The 19,878-nt window shown below is 41.3% G+C and overlaps 1 protein-coding gene across 2 annotated transcripts in view; it reads left to right on the top strand.

The window, feature by feature from the left end:
• Nucleotides 1-19,597, top strand: part of LOC129190389 (gamma-aminobutyric acid receptor subunit alpha-2-like) — a 58,234-nt gene extending 38,637 nt beyond the window's left edge. For both annotated transcript variants that reach the window (XM_054793059.1, XM_054793058.1), the window contains exons 8-10: nt 10,502-10,654; nt 14,689-14,891; nt 16,985-19,597. In XM_054793059.1, coding sequence (XP_054649034.1) covers nt 10,502-10,654; nt 14,689-14,891; nt 16,985-17,293 — 665 coding nt within the window. In that variant the 3' untranslated portion in view covers nt 17,294-19,597. The remainder of the gene's footprint in view (nt 1-10,501; nt 10,655-14,688; nt 14,892-16,984) is intronic.
• Nucleotides 19,598-19,878: the final 281 nt, after the last annotated feature.

Raw genomic sequence — 19,878 nt, 5'->3', positions numbered from 1 at the left:
GAGTTTCCCATCACTACTCACTTGCACAACCTTTGAAAATGACCAATGTTCACTTAAAAAATAAGTTAAATGCTATTAAAGTTGAATTAACCACAGTGGCGTGAATTTGAATTAATCTTACAACTGTAGTAGAACAGACAAAAACCACCACAAACAGTGTGTGAAAATGTCACAAATTACTCCAGCAATAAGGATGTGAAACCATTAAGTGGTTTTTATGGTGAAAATTTTATGAGTCATTTGAGTTGTGTTTGGTGTTGTTAATGATGCTTGGATGATTGAGCTAATTGAGGGTCGGCAACCTTTACTATCAAGAGCTATTTTGCCCACTAAACAAAAGTAGTCTGCAGCCACAAAGCATAACACAGCGTATAAACTTTCACAACTTTTAATCTGCATTGTGATAGTACGTTGGTCAACACTGTTGCTGACACCTTAAGAAATGTGTGATTTGCCAACCTCTTCCTTTTAGCTTGCTGGCTAACACTGTTCCACTTAACTGTCAATCAGTGAACATACAGCATGTGCTCTCCGGTTTGAGCCCAGGTGTGCAGGGCTGGACTGTGGGGATGGCCACTGTTTTACATGTGTAGTCCTACTTTGAAATAAATTACTACTTTTCAGAAAATGTTTGTTTTGAAAGGTAGCAAAGAAATATACAAGACAAGTACCAATGCTGGGAATAATAACAATTATTATTTAATTTATTTATTTAATATTTAATTTATTTCTTCCCAAAATGTATTATGTCTAATATTTATATTAACTTTGTTCCCGGCAGCCATAATCACTCCACATTTGTTCTGACAGCTATTCTAACTATACTTGTTCTATCATTATAACTGCTAAAAAAACACACATCCTTATAAAGCCTACAGTGCTTAAATCCAGTGCTTTATTTCATCATCTGACAACCCTAATGTTATGAAGTTTCTTTTTACAGGAGTACACATTCACAAAAGATGTTTACTTTTGAAAAGTAGTGTACTTTGTTTGCTGCCTCAGTGTTGGTGTAAGCTATTTTTTATGACACTCTTATTTTGTACTAGTAAACAAACACTAGTAAACAGGATATGGCCCAAAGCGCTCTTATTTTGAAGGCCGGAAGTGTGTTGTGTGAGTTGAGAAGGTCCCTTGACCGTTGCTAACGGAGACAGACAAATGATGTGCAAATGATAAACTTGCCTCGATGTAGCTCCCGTCTTTTATTTACACTTCTACACCAGCTAGCATCCTGAAACCCTCGGTTACATTGACGTGAGACAGACGTCATTTATTGTTTGACCTCACTGATTCTGATTGCTTAGAGGATGCCCAACATAGCACATCCAAGACAATTTACTCTGTTATTTCTACACCATGAATGTGTTAACATTAATCATGTTGATCGTGCACCCTCCTTTGCATGATATCATTGTGTTGCGACCACTCTCTTTTTTTAATTACACCAAACTTTTTAGCCTCCTCTTCTTCCGATCGGCAAAATGGGCATCGAAACTAGGAATCGAAATAAAAACATTTGAAATATTACAGAAGAATCGGAATGTTAGTCCCGAATCCCATCGATGCTCGAGATTTGATGCCCAACCCTAGTTAAGAAGCGGATTTTTAAAAACTATTTTTTTACTATTTGACACAAACATTAATTTAATTTGATGCATGTTTTGGAGTAATATAGAAACATCGGAAATAAACTGTTAATAATAATTTTTGTAGTTCAAGATAATAAAATTAACAGAATAAAATAATACAAATGAATATCTTTATTAAATACAAATCTGTCTTGCTTAACTTGAAAGAGAATAAATTCAGTGTCCAGGTTGCAGGGGCATCCAACTTTCATCACTATTAGAGCTGTCAACTATTTGTGTTTTATTTGTGAATGGCAATAGTACACTATTTTATTTATCTAGCAGATCACCACCAAACAGTGTGACCATCGTCTTTATGCTATTTTGTGCTCATTTGCCATTATATAAAGGCATAAAGTTTGAAAGTCTGAACAGTTATAATAAAAAAATTTAAAAAATACAGACAGTTGAACCAAATATTCTTTGACCCTTTGGTGAGCTACTCAAAATCACCTGGCGATATAGGAGACCCTTGCCATAGTATCACCATCATAAGGCTGGACACACAATGTGTTTCTGTTAATTAAACAACGAGACACAAAGAGTGTTTTGAGGACAAGACATAATTAGTATAATGACAACAAGAGAGCAAAATTGTTCAGTGATGCTTGAAAAAGTTAGTACGTACACCATGAACGTGATATACACTGGTAGCTTTCCCGTGGGACAAAAATGAGCTCCAAACTAACCGCATGGCTTGTTTGTTTGTTTTAAAAATAAAATGTCACTGTGGTAAAAAGTCATATTTAGAGTCCGACGACGACAAGCTAGGCGAGTAAATCTAGATAGCGAGCTGCCGCGAGTGACAGCTAGGCAAAGCATGTAAACAAAGATGCAAGAAAAGTCGAACAGCAATAGGTTTGATAAGGACGTAATCAAACACGATGGCATCGATTGGCGTAGCCTGTGACAAGCTGAAGCCATTGAGGTTTTACAGACTAGTGTCTCATGGAAATACGGGACAAAGTGCCTCCCTTGTTGGTACGGTTATTGGCAACCCTATGTGACACAGCACACATGTAGGGTTTGCTGCCACACACCAATCGGTTTTTGTGATGGGATTTGAAAGGTATTTATCGGCATATGCCGATCATGTGTTTTTTACGGAAAGTGTCTGATATTAAACGGTGGCCGATCGATGGGCGCATCCCTAGTTTGTGGATAAAAACATATTGTTTATGAAATGTTCATTGACCTTGCTCTGTGCTGACGCATTGTGTTATTTTGCAACCATAACCTGAGTTGAAAATGTCCGCACTTTGGCTTGTGTGTCATTTAGGGGTGACGGTGGGTCCCAGAGCCAAACCAGTTGAGAACCGCTGATCTATACTATGCCACAGTTCTTTTTGTATTCACATTTCAAATAATTTGCTACCAAATCCTGTAGCACTCTTGCCCTCGTGTATGTATAATGTAATTCCCCAGTGGCTGCCTTCCCCTATCAAGGGAATCCCTACGTCAAATTCATTCAGTAAGAATATCCTTTCATGCACTAAATGCTCCTATCAAGGTTAAGTGGTGTATGATGCCTTCATAGCAGGCAAAATGCCTGCCAGTGACTGTTTCTTTGGTTTAGCTAGTCGCTCAACATTATCTGATTGGCTGACTCTAAATGAATCATTCATTAGTGGTGTGTCAGTGTTTGATGTAGCGTACTTGCAAACTAGGTCATTTGGCACGAGTGAATGTGCTCTCGGGCTTCACTGGGACGGACATCTTGCACAAGCATGTGAACGTAGCATCACACGCTTACAAAATTCCTACTATTGCGCCACACAGTCGTGTCCTACTTGTTACTTTAAAATGCAATGTTGTACACTTGGGTTTAGCAGCGTGCGTTACATACAAAACACATATCAGACGTGAGCTGAATTAATAATGTTGTTGAATCTGCGCTGTTTCGTGCAGTTAGCAGAGGATGTGACATTTCATGCCGTAAATAATAGAAGGATGTGAGTTGTGTACGTTTCACGGTCTTGCTTGGTTGTGATGTGCGTTCTGCCTCACTGCTGCAGTGTCATGATTTACTGGAACGCTTGAAGAGAAACCAACCCGGGAATGATAGATTTGAACTGACAGTTTTATACTCCGATTTTTTTACTGCAGACCGATGCCAAGAATGAACTTTTACCAAAAGTGTAACAGTGTATTTTTCTCAAACTACATTGTGGTGAGCAGCAGTTTTCACAGGCAGCAGAGAGCGCTACGACAAGGCAGACGAGACAGACGAGGCAGTCGATGAGTGCCCTTTATTAGAAAGCAGTGTTTCCCATACATTTATTTGTGTCGCCCTGCCACATAACTAATGCGCATGTGTGTGTTACGTAGGGTGTGCCTTGCAATGTCAGAGCAGGAAGAGGGCAGGATACACACATTCGAAGATTAGCACCCCCATGCAGTACCTAATCAAGCAAACTGGTTTAACATACAAAGTCACTGAAAACTATCTTGTTGGTAAAGAAAACTATTTTTTATTTTTACCATGATTTTATATATTTAAGCTATTTTAGATTTCATGTTTGTCTTAATTAAATGGAAAAGGTAGATTTTGGAATTTCATTATTCATTCATTCATTATACTAAAATATGAATTATCGTACTTAAAATACCATATTTTCCGGACTATAAGTTGCCTCGGAGTATAAGTCGCACCAGCCAAAAATGCAGAGGAAAAAGAGGAAATGACGAGGGAAAAAAAGCATACTGTATATAAGTTGCATTGGACTTTAAGTCGCATTTTTGGAGGGAAATTTATTTAATAAAATCAGAGGCCGAGAACAGACATTTCATCTCGAAAGGCAAGTTATAGTCATAACAAAAAAAGGGGGACCGGCTAAATAGGTGTCTATTAACGTAACGTGAATAGGTGGTATGTTAACGTAACATATAGTTACTCAGATAACTAAAGCCTCAACAACCCACAAAGTAATTTATATTCATCGCCTTGGCACCTGCCTAGGCGTGGAGACGTAATTTCCCTGCAGCACGTTGTTCAAGCACCCATTTTGCTTGCTCCGTTAGCTGTGGCCAGCTAGCTTTTAGCCCGTGATCAGCTTTGTTGTCTTCATTGCAGTTTGAGTATCCTCCGCTTTCCGCCAATCTCTCACAAGTTTCTCGTTCACTCCAAACTTTCTTTCGATTACCGTTTCCGGCTGCATATTTCACCACCTGCAGCTTGTAATCTGCTGAATATGATTTTCTTTTTGGGGGCATTTGCGTTCCGTCTTTCTACACCTACGTGTGGCGCTGTGAACAGGCGTAGATGGAACCACGTGACACTCCAAACCATAGAAGAAAGAACGGACGCGTGTAAGTCCATCGTCTTCCGCTTACGAAAAGTGGAATTGCTTCTGCAAGTCATTATGGAGTATAAGACAACAAAATATCAGGAGAATGTTGACTGAGGTGAGTCATGTCCATCTGATATTATGTCGGGTTGTCGACAAAGCTCACGTCTGGTCACGTGACGGCGACGAGACGGTGGTGGGTCGGTGACATCATCGTTCTTGTATCGCCTGTATAGGAGTAGCAGGTACCGGCTGTGATATCTTCATATATCAACTAAAAAGAGAGAACCTTATCTCTTGTTTGGGTGGCTTTATTTCGGAGCGGGTGGGAACATCTTGGCTCTAGCATAGCGACAGCACAACTGACAGCTCCTCCATACAAGACAAACTCCACAGATGCCTAACACATTTGTTCCATCTAGGGGCATTGAAGTGTAACAACATGACAAATACACTCAGTGGCACACAAGCCTAGAGCCCCCTGTCGCAGCTGTCAACGTGAAAAAAAAAGTCGCTCCAGAGTACAAGTCGCTGGAACAACCAAACCATGAAAAAAGTGTGACTTTTCGTCCGGAAAATATGGTAAAATAATCTGCCAATATGAGCTAAAATGGCCGAATATTTTGCTTGTTTTAAGAAGTATACAGTATGTCAGTTTTTAGTACTTAAAACTTTTGATAAGTAAATTGGTTTTATATAGAACATGCCTGGAAAGTAACTTAACGATATTTACTTTGCATTTGCATTTACTTTACATGTCCAATATAATTACAACAAATGACATAATATCATGTTTTGTATATTTCATTTCCAGCTGCGTCCGTCTGTGTTTTTTACCCGTGGGGTTGCACCTAAATTATAACAAGATTTTATTCCATGCCATTCCACCACTTTTTCACCTGTGGGCTAATAAGAAAATTAGATTCAATGTTAAATCAATAAACTACTTAATTCCAACATACGCACTGACTCAGCAGTTCTCTCTCTGCTTAGTTCTACATCATTTTTACTGTTTGGTTTGGTTTGGTTTCATTTTATTTGAACATACATGCAGGTTACAATGGAATACATCTCATGAATCATCCTTTCACAGTTCCACATGTCCAAAAGCAGGAAGAAGCAAAGTTTATTTAATCCTACCCCCCATTCGTTCCACATCTTGTACAGTACTTTTTATTCACTTCCTGTATTCCATGTAATATTATTCCATATAATAATCAGTGTAATAATAAATAAATAACAAAAACTAAATAAAAGCATGACAGAACAATAAATATAATAACTCGGATTAACTGTTCTGGACCAAAAAACTCAGAGTTTCCATTTTTGAGTTCAGGATTTAACTTATTTTTGAGATCATTGAATGAGTTTGTGATTTTTCCTTTAATTTGTGGATTGTGATTATAATCAGAATAATACACACAACAAACATTTCAGGAATGCAAAGAGCACTACATTGGGGAAACTAAGCAAATGCTCCAAAAAAGGCTTTATCAACATCGCAGGGACAATTCGAGTGGTCCTCAATCAGCAGTACATCTACACCTTAAAGCAACCAATCACTCTTTTGAGGACAGCGAGGTAAAGATTTTGGCCAAAGAAAACAGATGGTTTGAAAGAGGAGTAAAGGAAGCTATTTTTGTCAAACAGCAGAACCCATCATTGAATCGGAATGGTGGTTTGAGGTTTAATTTGGACCCTGTGTTCAGCAGGTTACTGAGACCAAAACCCACAGCTCTTAGTCTTGCAAGTGAGGTGAAGCCAGGGCCAAGCCAGAACAATAGATGCTAACTAGCCAGTATCAGAGTCGTTCATACCCAACTCAGGGAGCGACACTTCCCTTTTATCAGAGGTGTTAATAGCAGGATAGGATTATACCACTACTCCGCCCAGGCTTAGTGTAAGGAACCAATAGAAGGAGGGTGTTGGCACACCAATTCCGCCCACTCTTACTGTATTTAAGGCCTAGGCTACCAGCACTTATTAGTTCGCTGACGAAGCTCTTCGGATGAGGAGCGAAACGTCCGACACCTTCTTCACAGAAGTACAGATGACGTCTCAAGAAGCCTTTCCCTCGATGGACAACTCCTGTACGACTGAGAGCCTACACAGACGCATTTCAGCAAACAGAAAATGTTTTTTTAGAAATCAACTTATTTGTGAAAAATGTAACAATATATCAATACAATAACATAAGACAAAATGATACAATTATTCTCTTTTAATACATAAAGATTTTTGAGCGAGACTTCCTGTCTGCCCCCACTTATTTCCCCGGAACACAATTACAGGAACTGCAATTGGCTGGCGACCAGTCCAGGGTGTACCCTGCCTCTTGCCCGAGGTCAGCTGGGATAGGCTCCAGCATACCCCTGCAACCCTAATGGAGATAAGTGGCATAGAAAATGGATAGATGGATGGACATTTGCACGAGTATTATTTATGTCTTAAATTGATTATTTTTTGTTATTATGTCGACTATATTGGGTAATACAAGTGTAAAGGTGACTATTGAGCGTTTTTTCATGTCTAGAGGGCGCTAATAATATTACAATAAGCATTTAGAAGGTCATAGACAGGTTTTCTATGCTCTAACAACAAAAAATATAAAATTTATAAATAAGGAATTCTACGTTGCGGAAATTCACTTGATGATGGTCGGGTCTACAACGAATTAACCATGATAAAGGAGGATTACTGTACATACACTGTCCACAAGTAAATTTGAGCTGTACGGTCTCTGCTGAGAGATTGTGTGCCCTCTGCTGGACACTTCTATTTCTTGATGTGTCGTATTAGTGAGCTTTTCCATCAACATAAACATGAGATCTTGTTTCCAACATCTGTAGAATACTCTAATTATTGTCTTCCCTCTCAACAAGCGATCACAGGCTTCTCCTGAGAAAATCCAGCACACCCTTTGATTCCTTCCACACGCATGCTCCCGCCTCCTCCCCCCATTCCACCACACAGGCATAGACGCTGGCATGCAAATTAAATTACAGAAGATATACCACTCCATGGGATACCGCAAGTGCACTCTATTCCTCTAAATTCCACAGCCAAAGTGTGTGTATGGCGACTGACAGCAAATGAGTTTGCAGGCGATATATAAAAAAATCTTTGGGGATTAGCCCTTGGAATTGACACACACCCTCCCCCCCCTCCCCACCTCTAAGAAGAAGGACTTTCCTCTTGCCAAGAAGCAGCATGTAACTAGGCCTCCATTTCAGAATTGCTTCAAATGAGCTATGTTTCTCTGTTCTGTTGCCATGGGTAACACATCTTCTTCTCATGTCTAATCTTGGCTTCTCTTTGTGAAGCGTTTAGACGGCCTGCTTTACACTGCAGCACTTGCACTCTTAAGATATCCTATTGCTTTGCTTTCTGTGTGCGTTTTCATTAACTTGCATGTTTCACGTCATATCAAATGGAGTCTAAGTGGAACACAGTCTCTGGCATTTTGGTGCCATCCATATCAAGATGATATGCTGTATAGATGAATATAACTTACTCTGTCTGTGCTCCTGCCATTGGGAACAGATAGAATGAGTTAAGGTTGCTTTTTAATGACAATTAAAAGGTGTGTGCAAGGCCACATGTGGATATGTGAGTTCACATGTGAATGTGTGTCTTTATCCTTGTCCAGCTGTCCCCACTTCAACTCCCAGCTGAGAAGCTGCAGACATCTGTGCCCATAACAGCTTTGCATTGTTCACGCTACGCTTCAGACAGCTTTCTTATTGCTGCGTGCCCTTTGATGAGGAGTATTCTCTTCAACTAATGTCATCTCCATATACAGTAAGACTCAGATGGAATATAATTCGTTCAAATTTATTAACAAAATAATTCGTTCAGATTTACAGGTAAAATTGATATGAGAACGGAAATCTGTTTCAATTACATGTTTACACTTGCACTATTCAACATGTCCAAAATGGAGCAGGAAGAAGCTCAGCTTATTCAATAACAAAATAAATTAACTGACAGAAACATTGTATTATAAACAAATGTATTACTGTATAGACAAAGTACAAATGTATGAAAATGTTTAGTAAATAAACAATAAAGGATGAGTTAAGAATGAATACAGGATATAAAAAACTGAAACATTATGATGTCAATCAATAAATACCTGTACAGATTCTATAATTGATAAAACTGACTGTCTGGCCTCGACGTGAGGAGGTCCTTTGTGCCAATAGATGGTAATCACAGGAGGTGTGGATGTTGAGTGTGGCGTGGGAACTTTATCTCAGATGTAAATTTTGGGTCACATCATTAGTAGTGTACCTTTTCAATCAGTGGGTGTTTCGGCCTTTCAGCACTAGACACCCTCATGAAAGGCGGCCAAATACAGGGTGATCAAGCCTGAGCCTGTGTCCCATGCCCAATCATGAGTAAAGTAGTGCCTGGAAAGTGGAGGGAGATGAGCTACGCAGTAAGGTCCCGACCTGGGATAAAAAAAAAAAAAAAACTGCCCCGCCCCCCAGGTCATCGCTCAGCCTCCGCCCTTCCTCCCACGGCACACCCCTGAGTAAGGGCAGGAAGTGGGTGGGTTTAAAACTTCTTTAAGGTCGTCAGATGGGATGATAGGCCCATGACACCTCCAGAGAGCTCACCTGGGATAGCAGGTGTGCGCCCCCCCTGCTTTGAGCCCAGCAGTTGTCCTTGCGTTTGATCCATCCTTGCGCTTCTTTCAGCCGCTTCAGAGACTGATGTTATTGTTTGTCGCAGAGCCTGTCCAATGAATGCCAAGGTCTTTCATAAGCCTGATGGTAGAAGAAGCCACAAAACCTCTGCATCCTACTTCAGCTGGATAGACCTTGGCCTTCCATCCTCGTTGTTGTGCACCTGCTGCCAGATCTGTGTAGCGCAGTTTCTCTTGGTCTTAAGCCTCTTCAGTGGAATCCTCCCATGGGACCGTGAGCTCTATGATGTAGACCACCTTTAGTGAAGGGGACCATAGCCTGCCATGCCTCCAGGTCTAGCGGCCTTGTGTGAGGTTGGTCTTACAACTGGTCAAGATGTGTTTGAGAGTCTCTGAATTTGGGCGGAGGGCGCAGGTTGGGTCCTCTCCATGCCGCTGGTGAAGGTTTTTTGGGGATGGGAGCACAACATATGTAGCTCTTTTGATGAAGCTGATGTTTCTTGCTTCCATTTCCATTTAATTTTTGGAGAAAAAAAATACATGAAAATAATAGTTTTTTGGCCCGAAAATCCATTAATTTGCAGGGCCATCAATGCTGAATTGTGAATGTGCAGGGATCTACTGTATGTTAAATATTTGGTATGAGTATTTTGAGTATGAGCGGCAACAATTTATCAATGAATTGATGATTCAACGGTTATCCAAATAATCGAATAATTTGATTTAAAAATGTAAAAATCCTCTGATTTAGCTTCCCAAATGTCATTTTTTTATCTTTAAATCTGTTAAATGTTGGTTATTAGGTCTGAAACACCAATATTTTTTAAATGTGTTAGTTGAATTTCATATCCAATACATTAATAACATGTATGTCTGCTCCAAATCAGCGGCAGCAGTTCTGATGCTTTGAACTGACCTTTGCTTCTGCTCAGGTGAATACACCGTGATGACAGCTCATTTCCATCTGAAGAGGAAGATTGGCTATTTTGTCATCCAGACATACCTCCCGTGCATCATGACTGTCATTCTCTCCCAAGTGTCTTTCTGGCTGAATAGAGAATCAGTACCAGCAAGGACTGTATTTGGTAAGTGTGCGCATCAGTCATTAATATTCAGCTTACCATTTTGGTACAATCCGAAATATAATTAAACAATGCCAAACATAAAGCTATATGCATCCCCTGAATCTTACTCCTCAAAACACCTAATTTGTAAACATCACAAGCTTTAAGAAAAATCATAATTCTTGGCAAGGGCTTGAATAAAATACTAGGTACTGGTGATAAATGGACAGCACCGGAGTAAGGGTAACTCAAGAAGAGGAGACTTCAATCTTCAGTGTCCATCTATTACCACTTATCCAAGGTCGGGTTGCGGGGGCAGCAGCCTTAGCAGGGAAGCCGAGATATCCCTCTCCCTGGCCACTTTGTCCAGCTCCTCCCGGTGGATCCCTAGGCGTTCCCAGGCCATTTGAGAGACATAGTCTCTTTGACTTGTCCTGGGCCTTCCCCAGGGCCTCTCACCGGTCAGACGTTCCCGCAATGCCTCCCTGGGGAGGCGTCCGGGAGGCATCCTGACCAGATGTCCAAGCCACCTCATCTGGCTCTTCTCAATGCACAGGAGCAGTGTTTCTACTCCAAGTTTCTCCCGAATGACAGTGTTTCTCACCTTATCTCTGAGGGATTGCCCAGCCATCCTACGGAGCATTTCGTCCGCTTGTACACGCGATGTTGTCCTTTCGGTCACTACTCAAAGCTCATGACCATAGGTGAGGGGAGGAACGTAGATCGAATGATAAATTAAGAACTTTACCATTCAGCTCGGCTCCCTCTTCACCACAACGGACCGATGCAGAATCCGCATGATTGCAGACGCGGCACCAATTTGCCTGTCGATCTCACGTTCCATCCTTCCCTCACTCGTGAACAAGGCTCTGAGGTACTTCATGTCCTCCACGTGCCTCATCCCTAACCCGGAGATGGCACCCTTTTCCAGGCGAGAACCATGAACTCAGACTTGGAGGTGCTAATTGTCATGCCGGTCGCTTCACACTCAGCTGCGAATCGATCCAGTTATAGTTGAAGGTCACGGCTCGATGAAGCCAACAGGACCACATCATCTGCAAAAAGCAGAGATCCAACCCTGCCGAGAGTGCAGAGTTGGTCCACAGTTCCACGACCAGGACAAAAACCACATTGCTCCTCCTGAATCCAAAATTCAATGATCTGGCGGATCCTCCTCTTCAGAACTCCTGAATAGACCTTATCAGGAAGGCTGAGAAGTGTGATTGCACGATAGTTGGAAGACATCCTCCTGTCCCCCTTCTTAAAAAGGGGGACCACCACCCTAGTCTGCCAATCCAGAGGCACCTCCCCCAATGTCCACTCATTGCTGCAGAGTCGTGTCAACCAATACATGGCCATAGCATCCAGTGCCTTAAGGAACTCTGGGCATATCTCATCCATCCCTGGGGCCCTGCAACCAAGGAACCTTTTGACAACCTCGGCAACCTCAATCCCAGAGATAGGAGAGCCCACCGTGGTGTCCACAGGCACTGCTTCCTCATTGGAAGACGTGTCAGTGGGGTTGAGGTCTTCGAAATATTCCTTCCACCGGTCCACAACATCTCAAGTCGAGGTCAGCAGCACACCATCCCCGCAATACACGGTGTTGATTGTACACTGCCTCCCCTCCTGAGACAGCGGATGATGGTCCAGAATCTCTTTGAAGCCATCTGGAAGTCATTCTCCATGACTTCTCCGAACTCCTCCCATGTCCGAGTTTTTGCCTCAGCGACTGCCAGAGACGCAGACTCCTTGGCCTGACGGTCCCTGTCAGCTGCCTCCGGGGTCCCATGCTCTAAAAAGGCTCGATAGGACTCTTTCTTCAGCTTGACGGCATCCCTCACCACTGGTGTCCACCAACGAGTTCTGCCACGACTGGTACCAACCACCTTACGGTCACAGCTCGGACCAGCTGCCTCGACAATGGAGGCACGGAACATGGCCCATTCGGACAAAATGTCCACTCCCTCCCTCGGAACATGGTCGAAGTGCTCCGGGAGGTGGGAGTTGAAAGTCCATCTAACAGGGGACTCTGCCAGACATTCCCAGCAGACCCTCACAATGCATTTGGGCCTGCCAGGTCTGACCAGCCAGATCTGACCGGCATCCTCCCCTACCATCTGAGCCAACTCACCACCAGGTGGTGATCGGTTGACAGCTCCGCTTCACCCGAGTGTCCAAAACATGTGGCCACAAGTCCAATGACACGACCACAAAGTCAATCATCAAACTGCGGCCCAGGATGTCCTGGTGCCAAGTGCACATGTGGACACCCTTATGCTTGAACCTGGTGTTCGTTATGGACAATCAGTGACAGGCACAGAAGTCCAATAACAAAGCAACACTCGGATTTTGGGGGGCCGTTCCTCCCAATCACGCTTCTCCAGGTCTCACTGCCCTGCCAACATGAGCATTGAAGTCCCCCAGCAGAACAAAGGAATCCCCAGAGGGAGCACTGTGTCTTCAGTGTTTGACTGCTTTTTCTGTATAGCTGAACTTGTTTGTTATCCAAGTGGAAATAATAAAAGTGACCTAAGAATGGTTAGCTCGAGGAAGAAAACACACAAAGAAGACAGTACTACTGTCCTCTCAGCAAAACTATTGAATATTCATGATAGTCAGGCACGTGCTGTAAAATTCCATGGAGGCGGTAGTGGCTGACTCTTCTTTTGAATTCTTTTAAATCATAACAATACACAAACCAGTGCAAGGCGAGGAAGTATTGATGGCTTCCAACGTTACTGAGATGACAAGCAGATCCCACATGGGATGTTTTCCACACGGCACAGTGAACGGGACGCCACCATGATATGGCTGCTTTTTCCTTCAATTGAAAAATGGAGCTTCAGGTTGTGCAGGGGAGTCAAACAACAGCTGGCTATGTGGAGATGTTGCAGGGGGCATCCCTCATGACTGAAGGCCCTCGTCTGTGTGGTAATGACTGGGTTTTTCAACAGGACAATGCTGCAGTTCGCAATGCCCGCCTGACAAAGGACTTCTTCCAAAGGAATAAGCTCACTCTTTTGGACCATCCTGCGTGTTCCTCTAAATCCAAATGAGAACATTTGGGGATGAATGGCAAGGGAGGTTTACAAAAATGGACATCAGTTCCAGACAGTGGATGCCGTCCGTGAAGCCATCTTCACCACCTGGAGCGGTGGTTCTCAGTTATTTTCTGTCATGCCCCCACACCCCATAATTTAAAATACTATTGAGAAACTGATCATATCTATTTTTTATCTGTCCTGTACAGACTGAACTCTAAACTGAAGAGCTGTGAAGCATACAAGCATAGTTCAAGAGTCAAATTGCATGTTGACTACGATAAATTTGTACATGTTGGCAGGTCTGCACTAATATTGAAAGTACTCCCTGCCTCTGACGCCCCCCTGACAGTTCACCGCACCCCCCCCAAACACCAAACCAATGGAGTAAAATTAATATTTCAACTTTATGCTACTAAAATGACACTATTTTTTCCTCATATTACAACATTCTTATCACCAAATTATTATATTGTCATTAGATTACAGCTTTTCTTTTAATATTTTTACTTTAATCTTTTAAAATGACTATTTATCAATTTTTGCTGTTGTTTTAATTTTTCTTCAGTTTTCTTGTTAAATTCTATTTTTAGAATGTGCTGCTGGCCAATAAGAAAACAGCTGCATGCTTAAAATGGATTTTAACTACTAACAACTATAAATGTAGAACACTGTATTGGGCATGAAATATGAAATATCGCATCTATTGTGTCACACTGCTGTGTGATCTTCAGCTAATCGCGTTAAAGAAATCATTGTTTTATTTCTTGATTTTAAAAAACGTCCAGTGGTCTGGATAGATACGTATTCCAGCAATATTCCAAGCTTCTCCAAAAGATGAGCTTCAGATCCCAACTAGGCCAATGCAGACAGCAAAGCCCAGGAGAGCGAAAATATATTCAAAACAGTTAAAAATGAATTTCTTTGGTTTAGTGGAGCCGCGATTTCTTCTTGCATGTGTAGTATGCTCCGTCTGGTCGTAATCCATAGATTGTTTCTTTGTGCTTCCAGGTGTAACCACTGTGCTCACGATGACAACACTGAGTATAAGCGCTCGCAACTCCCTCCCCAAGGTCGCGTACGCCACCGCCATGGACTGGTTCATTGCTGTCTGCTACGCTTTTGTCTTCTCCGCTTTGATTGAGTTTGCCACTGTCAATTACTTCACCAAGCGCGGCTGGGCCTGGGATGGAAAGAGCGTGGTGACTGACAAGGTGATGAGGAGGAAAACATCTTTTGACAGGTTCCATCTTGAGAAAGGATGACATGAACAATATGCTGTCTTCGGAGGGATTTATAATATTTAGTATACATTCACTAATTCTATACACAGTATTCATTGCAGGTTACTTTGTCGACCATCAAGGACTATTTTATTAGTGTGATAATGATAAAAAGTGACAATAGAGCTAAAAATAATTCAACATTCAAGTCGAAAAGTGTCCCTGACACTGCTGCAAAGGTTTAACTATTCAAACCAACTACAACTGTCATGATGTATTTCTAGTAGTAATTGTACTGTAGACATGCATGTACTGTAGATTCCCACATTTCGTGGGGGTTAAGGACCACCAGGGAATGGCAAAAATCTATTAGAAATTGATACACCCATAAAAATGTCTATTTTTGACAAACTGTCATACAAGTGTAAAAAGATGTTAAAGGAAAAGTGTTTTTTTTTTTTTAAATTGCCTATCATCCACAATCCTTATGGAAGACATGAACACACACGTCTTTCTGTTTCCTGTGTGTTCTAAAGAACAGCTAAAAAGAGGAAGGTAATTAATGCATGTACAAACACCTCCAAAAACCTCCCGTTTTATGGTTTCATTTACTGGCTGTCACCATGTAGTAACAGGTACTGTACATTCGTGATAACATGTAATACTTACAGTATTCTGTCAGTTTAAGCATTACTATAACTTCCTTCCTGGGTGCATTGATTTCACATAGCAACATAGAAACGAACGCTACCTAGCGTTAACTTTTCCAAACTCAAAAACACAGCTGTAGTGGTGGCAGGTCCAATATGCAGCGTTACCTGTCGGTAGTGGCCTGAGGCATTGTAAGCGGCCCTGTGTGGTTAAGCTAGTAGCTAGCCGGTGCGGTGTGTCACTACACCAGTACTGTATTTCTTTGGCGTAACAATGCTAGCAATAAAAATAACAATGTCGTTGTAGCTTGGTCAATATACAGGCCTCGTTATGTAAATGAAGTGCTGATTTTGGAGGGTTTTTTCAGAAGGCTTCAGAGGTGGAATAGGTGCATCCCATTACGTCCGTTCTTAGCTGCCTCTTTTCATCTGTTTTTTATATCTTTAGAACGCACGGAAAAGAGAAAGACGGGTGTTCATGTCTCATATTAGGATTGTGGATGATGGGCAAAATTCCTAAAAAAGTGCACTTTTCCTTTAAGGCTGTACATTAATCCCTAATTGCGATAAGTGAAGTAGGATTCCTTATTTATACATTGAATATTTTTGTAGTCAGAGCATAGAAAACCTGTTTACAACCTTCTAAATACCTTTTTTAAGATTATTAGAACGCTCCCGACATGAAATAACACCCCTATAGTCACCTTTACACTTGTATTACCCAATATAGTAGACATAATAAGAGAAAATAAGAAATAATATAGACTTACAAATTAGCACTGGGAGAGTTCCTTGTTCTTTTTTTACTTCCTGTACTGTATAGTACTTCCTGCCGTCACTAATGTCTCATCAGTGTAACATTACTGACACCAAGGCTGAATCCCAATTCTACCCCTCAGCCCTTCCCCTTCGTCTTACCCCTTGTCTGACCCCCTCCCCAGCCCCTTAAACCTAGGGTCAAGGGGAAGAAGCCACCCAGAAATGGGTCACCGCTTGATTCTCATTACATCATCACTTCACAACTTGCTGCCTGTGACGTAGGCAGATGAGTTGTATTATTGTTTACAATACATGTTTCCTTCCAAGGTGCATACATTTCTACATTATTTCAATGTTATATAGCCTCCCCAACAACACCTTTTTTAAAAATACTTACAAAAGGTTTTACAAACTGTGAACAACAAACGACTCTAAAAAATAACAACTTACAAGCTGCACTGTAACGTTCATAAAATTAGAATGGAAGAAATTAAGATGTTTTACTGTGTGCTTATTGTGGTTTACGTTTTTTTAAGTGTGCAGGAGTAGGGGGTACCTGGCTTAAGGTCAAATGTGTGAAGGGGTGCACAACTGTGAAAAGTTTGGGAATCACGGTATTCCATGTAATCAGTTGTCCTTTGTACATTTTCGTCAATTCTTTGGGTGTCTCAACAGAAAAAGGAGCGGGCGTCCGTCATCAAGAAGAACAACGCCTACGCTGTAGCAGTGGCCAATTACGCGCCGAATATCACCAAGGACTCCAGCACGCTCCCGACCATCGCCAAAGGAGGCTCTTCGGAACCCAACAAGGCCAAAGCAGACGGCAAAGCCCAGGAGAGCAAGAAAACGTTCAATAGCGTTAGCAAAATTGACAGGATGTCAAGGATTTTGTTTCCAGTCCTCTTTGGCTCCTTCAACCTCGTTTACTGGGCCACGTACTTAAACAGAGAACCCGTCATCAAGGACATGGTGCCCTCCACCTAAGAGGCCAGCTTTATGGAGTTCTGGTCTGAGGACTGAGAACCAAATACCTCCAGCAACTGTGTGTACATACTTTTGCAGAGTGACGTCCTGGATTGCAGCGTTGATCCTCTATCTCCGCCTATTTTCTACACCGTCTGCAGCACTTTTGACAACTCTGGCTTTTGTAAATGTGTATGTCTATTTATATTCAATGTTTCATTGTGTGATGACTTCAATTAGAATATGTTTCCGGTGTAAGTATGTGACCACTGTACATACGGTATCAATATAGACACTGACTTTCATTTGAATTGACTTCTGAATACTTTGAATTTCGTTGTAGTGTCCATTCACTTGGTGTTTCTATATATGCTTTGGAGTGAAAGGGATTTGATTTTCTTTTGCCATTTCAAAGTGGCCTCACGTTTTCCCGTCCAAGCCAATGCAAAAACCCCCTTGTATAGTATTGTTCAAGAATAAAAGTTTTAATAGCTGTGACTATGGGTATGGGGCTCCCAATCACCGATCAAAACATACTCAATGTGTTCAAGGCTAGAAGATTGAAATCATATTATAGATTATGTTAGGTAGCATGTACGTCTGTATCCCTGCATCCCTCCATATTCAACAATCACAAATTTGCAGATTTTTGATCAAAACATTTTTTGGAATTGTGAGAAACCCGAATTTTTGTGCTACATTGGTAAAGGCTGCGATGCACAGGAAGTGGTCAGCGGCAAACAATGAATTTCCACCCTAACACGTTACAAACCAACAGGAGCTTATCGACCTCACTCACAGTTCAACCAAAAATAACACAAGCAACACGTGTGGAACACACAATGTAACTGTACCACACTTAACACTTGCACACTAATATACTGTACATGCAAAACAATACGATTTTATACTTATTTATAACCCTCTAGCATGCTGAGAAGCCCATGCGCCCACTTCCCCAACGGGGAGTTACCCAGCATCTGTTCAGGGTTATAAATTAGTAAACAACAGTATTATTTTGCATGTATGTTAGTGTGTAAGGCTAACTTAAAAACACACCTGTTCTGCACTGCTTTTAACTTCTAATTCTAAAACTTACATATTTAATAATACTTCACATGACAACTTTTCATCTTGCCTTTGTATGCACTTTTTTGCTGCATTTATTCTGAACTCAACAGTTGTTTTTTAGTTTTACTCTTGTTTGCTATTTTGCACACTCATATTTGTTTGCTTGTAACGCATTTGAGTTTTTGAAAAGCGTTTTATAAATGTATCATTATAAGCATTTATTGTGATACCGGTATAGCCCGTGTGGTACAGTTGTTGTGTTATTGTTGGTTGCACCGTGAGAGGGGCAGGTGTCTATATAATATATGATATGATATAATGTACAGTAGCACCATAGACATAGCCCAGGGTTGATAAGAGTGTCAAAAATAGACATTTTTATGCGCGTCCCAATTACTCGCATCTTCGTTTTCGCTCATCTGTGACCGCAACCCCCCCCCCCCGGCAAATAGCGGGAATCTACGGTTAACTACAGGTTGTTGACTTTTCATTCATTTTGATGCATTTCTACAGGTGGTCACTAGGGGGCGGAAAAAAACATGAACAACAGCTGATTGGGAAAAAAAAAAACTATTTGATTTGATATTTTTCACACCCTGTGTCTTTGCTTTGAGGAAGTTGTGCGACTAAACCATAACATTGAAACACTGCATTTGTAACATTCTTGTTCAATTATGTATTCCCTACGTAGATCGTTTTGATTCATTGTTGAAGTTTCAAGTTCAAATAGTTCCCTCGTGAACTATTTTTTGTCACAATCCGTTGCTGGTGTTAAAGTGAGAGGCTACTGCAGTATTGATTAATTGTGTCGTGTGAAACACTTCATCTGACATCTCAGAGGGGATGAAACACCCTCAGCCCCATATCTGGAGTCACACATCAGAATATTCTGCTTTACCTATCAGTTTGATCCTTTTTGATTTTGGTTTGTTTAATCAAAACGTTGCATGACGTGCAAATCTTGCTTGCTTTCATTTCCGATCTTGCCCAGTTTTTACACATGTTCTTAAACATTCCAGATAAGAATGATTGTTCACAATGTGGATGCTTGATTCAGTGCACACTTTCTAATAAAACACATCACATGGACCTGCGTTATTTGGTTCTCAACTAACGATGACCTTTTTATATGTCCATCTATAAGCTTGAACATAATGCCTTTGGAAATAATGGAAGGCAGAATCAATCATAACCATGCAGTCATATTTAACATCAACATGTTTACCTGTCATACAAGTGTAAAAAGAAGTTCAGCACTGCAGGTATTAGTCGGCTAAAAGTTACAGCAAAAACAAGAAAATGAACAGGCAGACTTAACATTAATGACAATAACGAGAAGGTCATGCAACTCTTCTTTAGAAGTGCAAAAAGAAGTTAAGCACTGCTCATAGTAAAATGTTTGGCAACAAAAGATGAACTCTGATAGCAAGTGATGCTTGCTAAAGTCTGCATGTTTGAACTCCAAAGGTTTGTAGCATTATACACGCATACTTTCCAGGAAATGCTGCTTGAATTTTAGAGCACTCCCTGTAGTG

This window comes from Dunckerocampus dactyliophorus, chromosome 11 (genome assembly GCF_027744805.1).
Source record: "Dunckerocampus dactyliophorus isolate RoL2022-P2 chromosome 11, RoL_Ddac_1.1, whole genome shotgun sequence".
In the NCBI taxonomy this organism is placed as follows: domain Eukaryota; kingdom Metazoa; phylum Chordata; class Actinopteri; order Syngnathiformes; family Syngnathidae; genus Dunckerocampus; species Dunckerocampus dactyliophorus.
The sequence above is the reverse complement of the archived record's forward strand: the minus strand, read 5'-3'. Positions and strand labels throughout refer to the sequence as shown.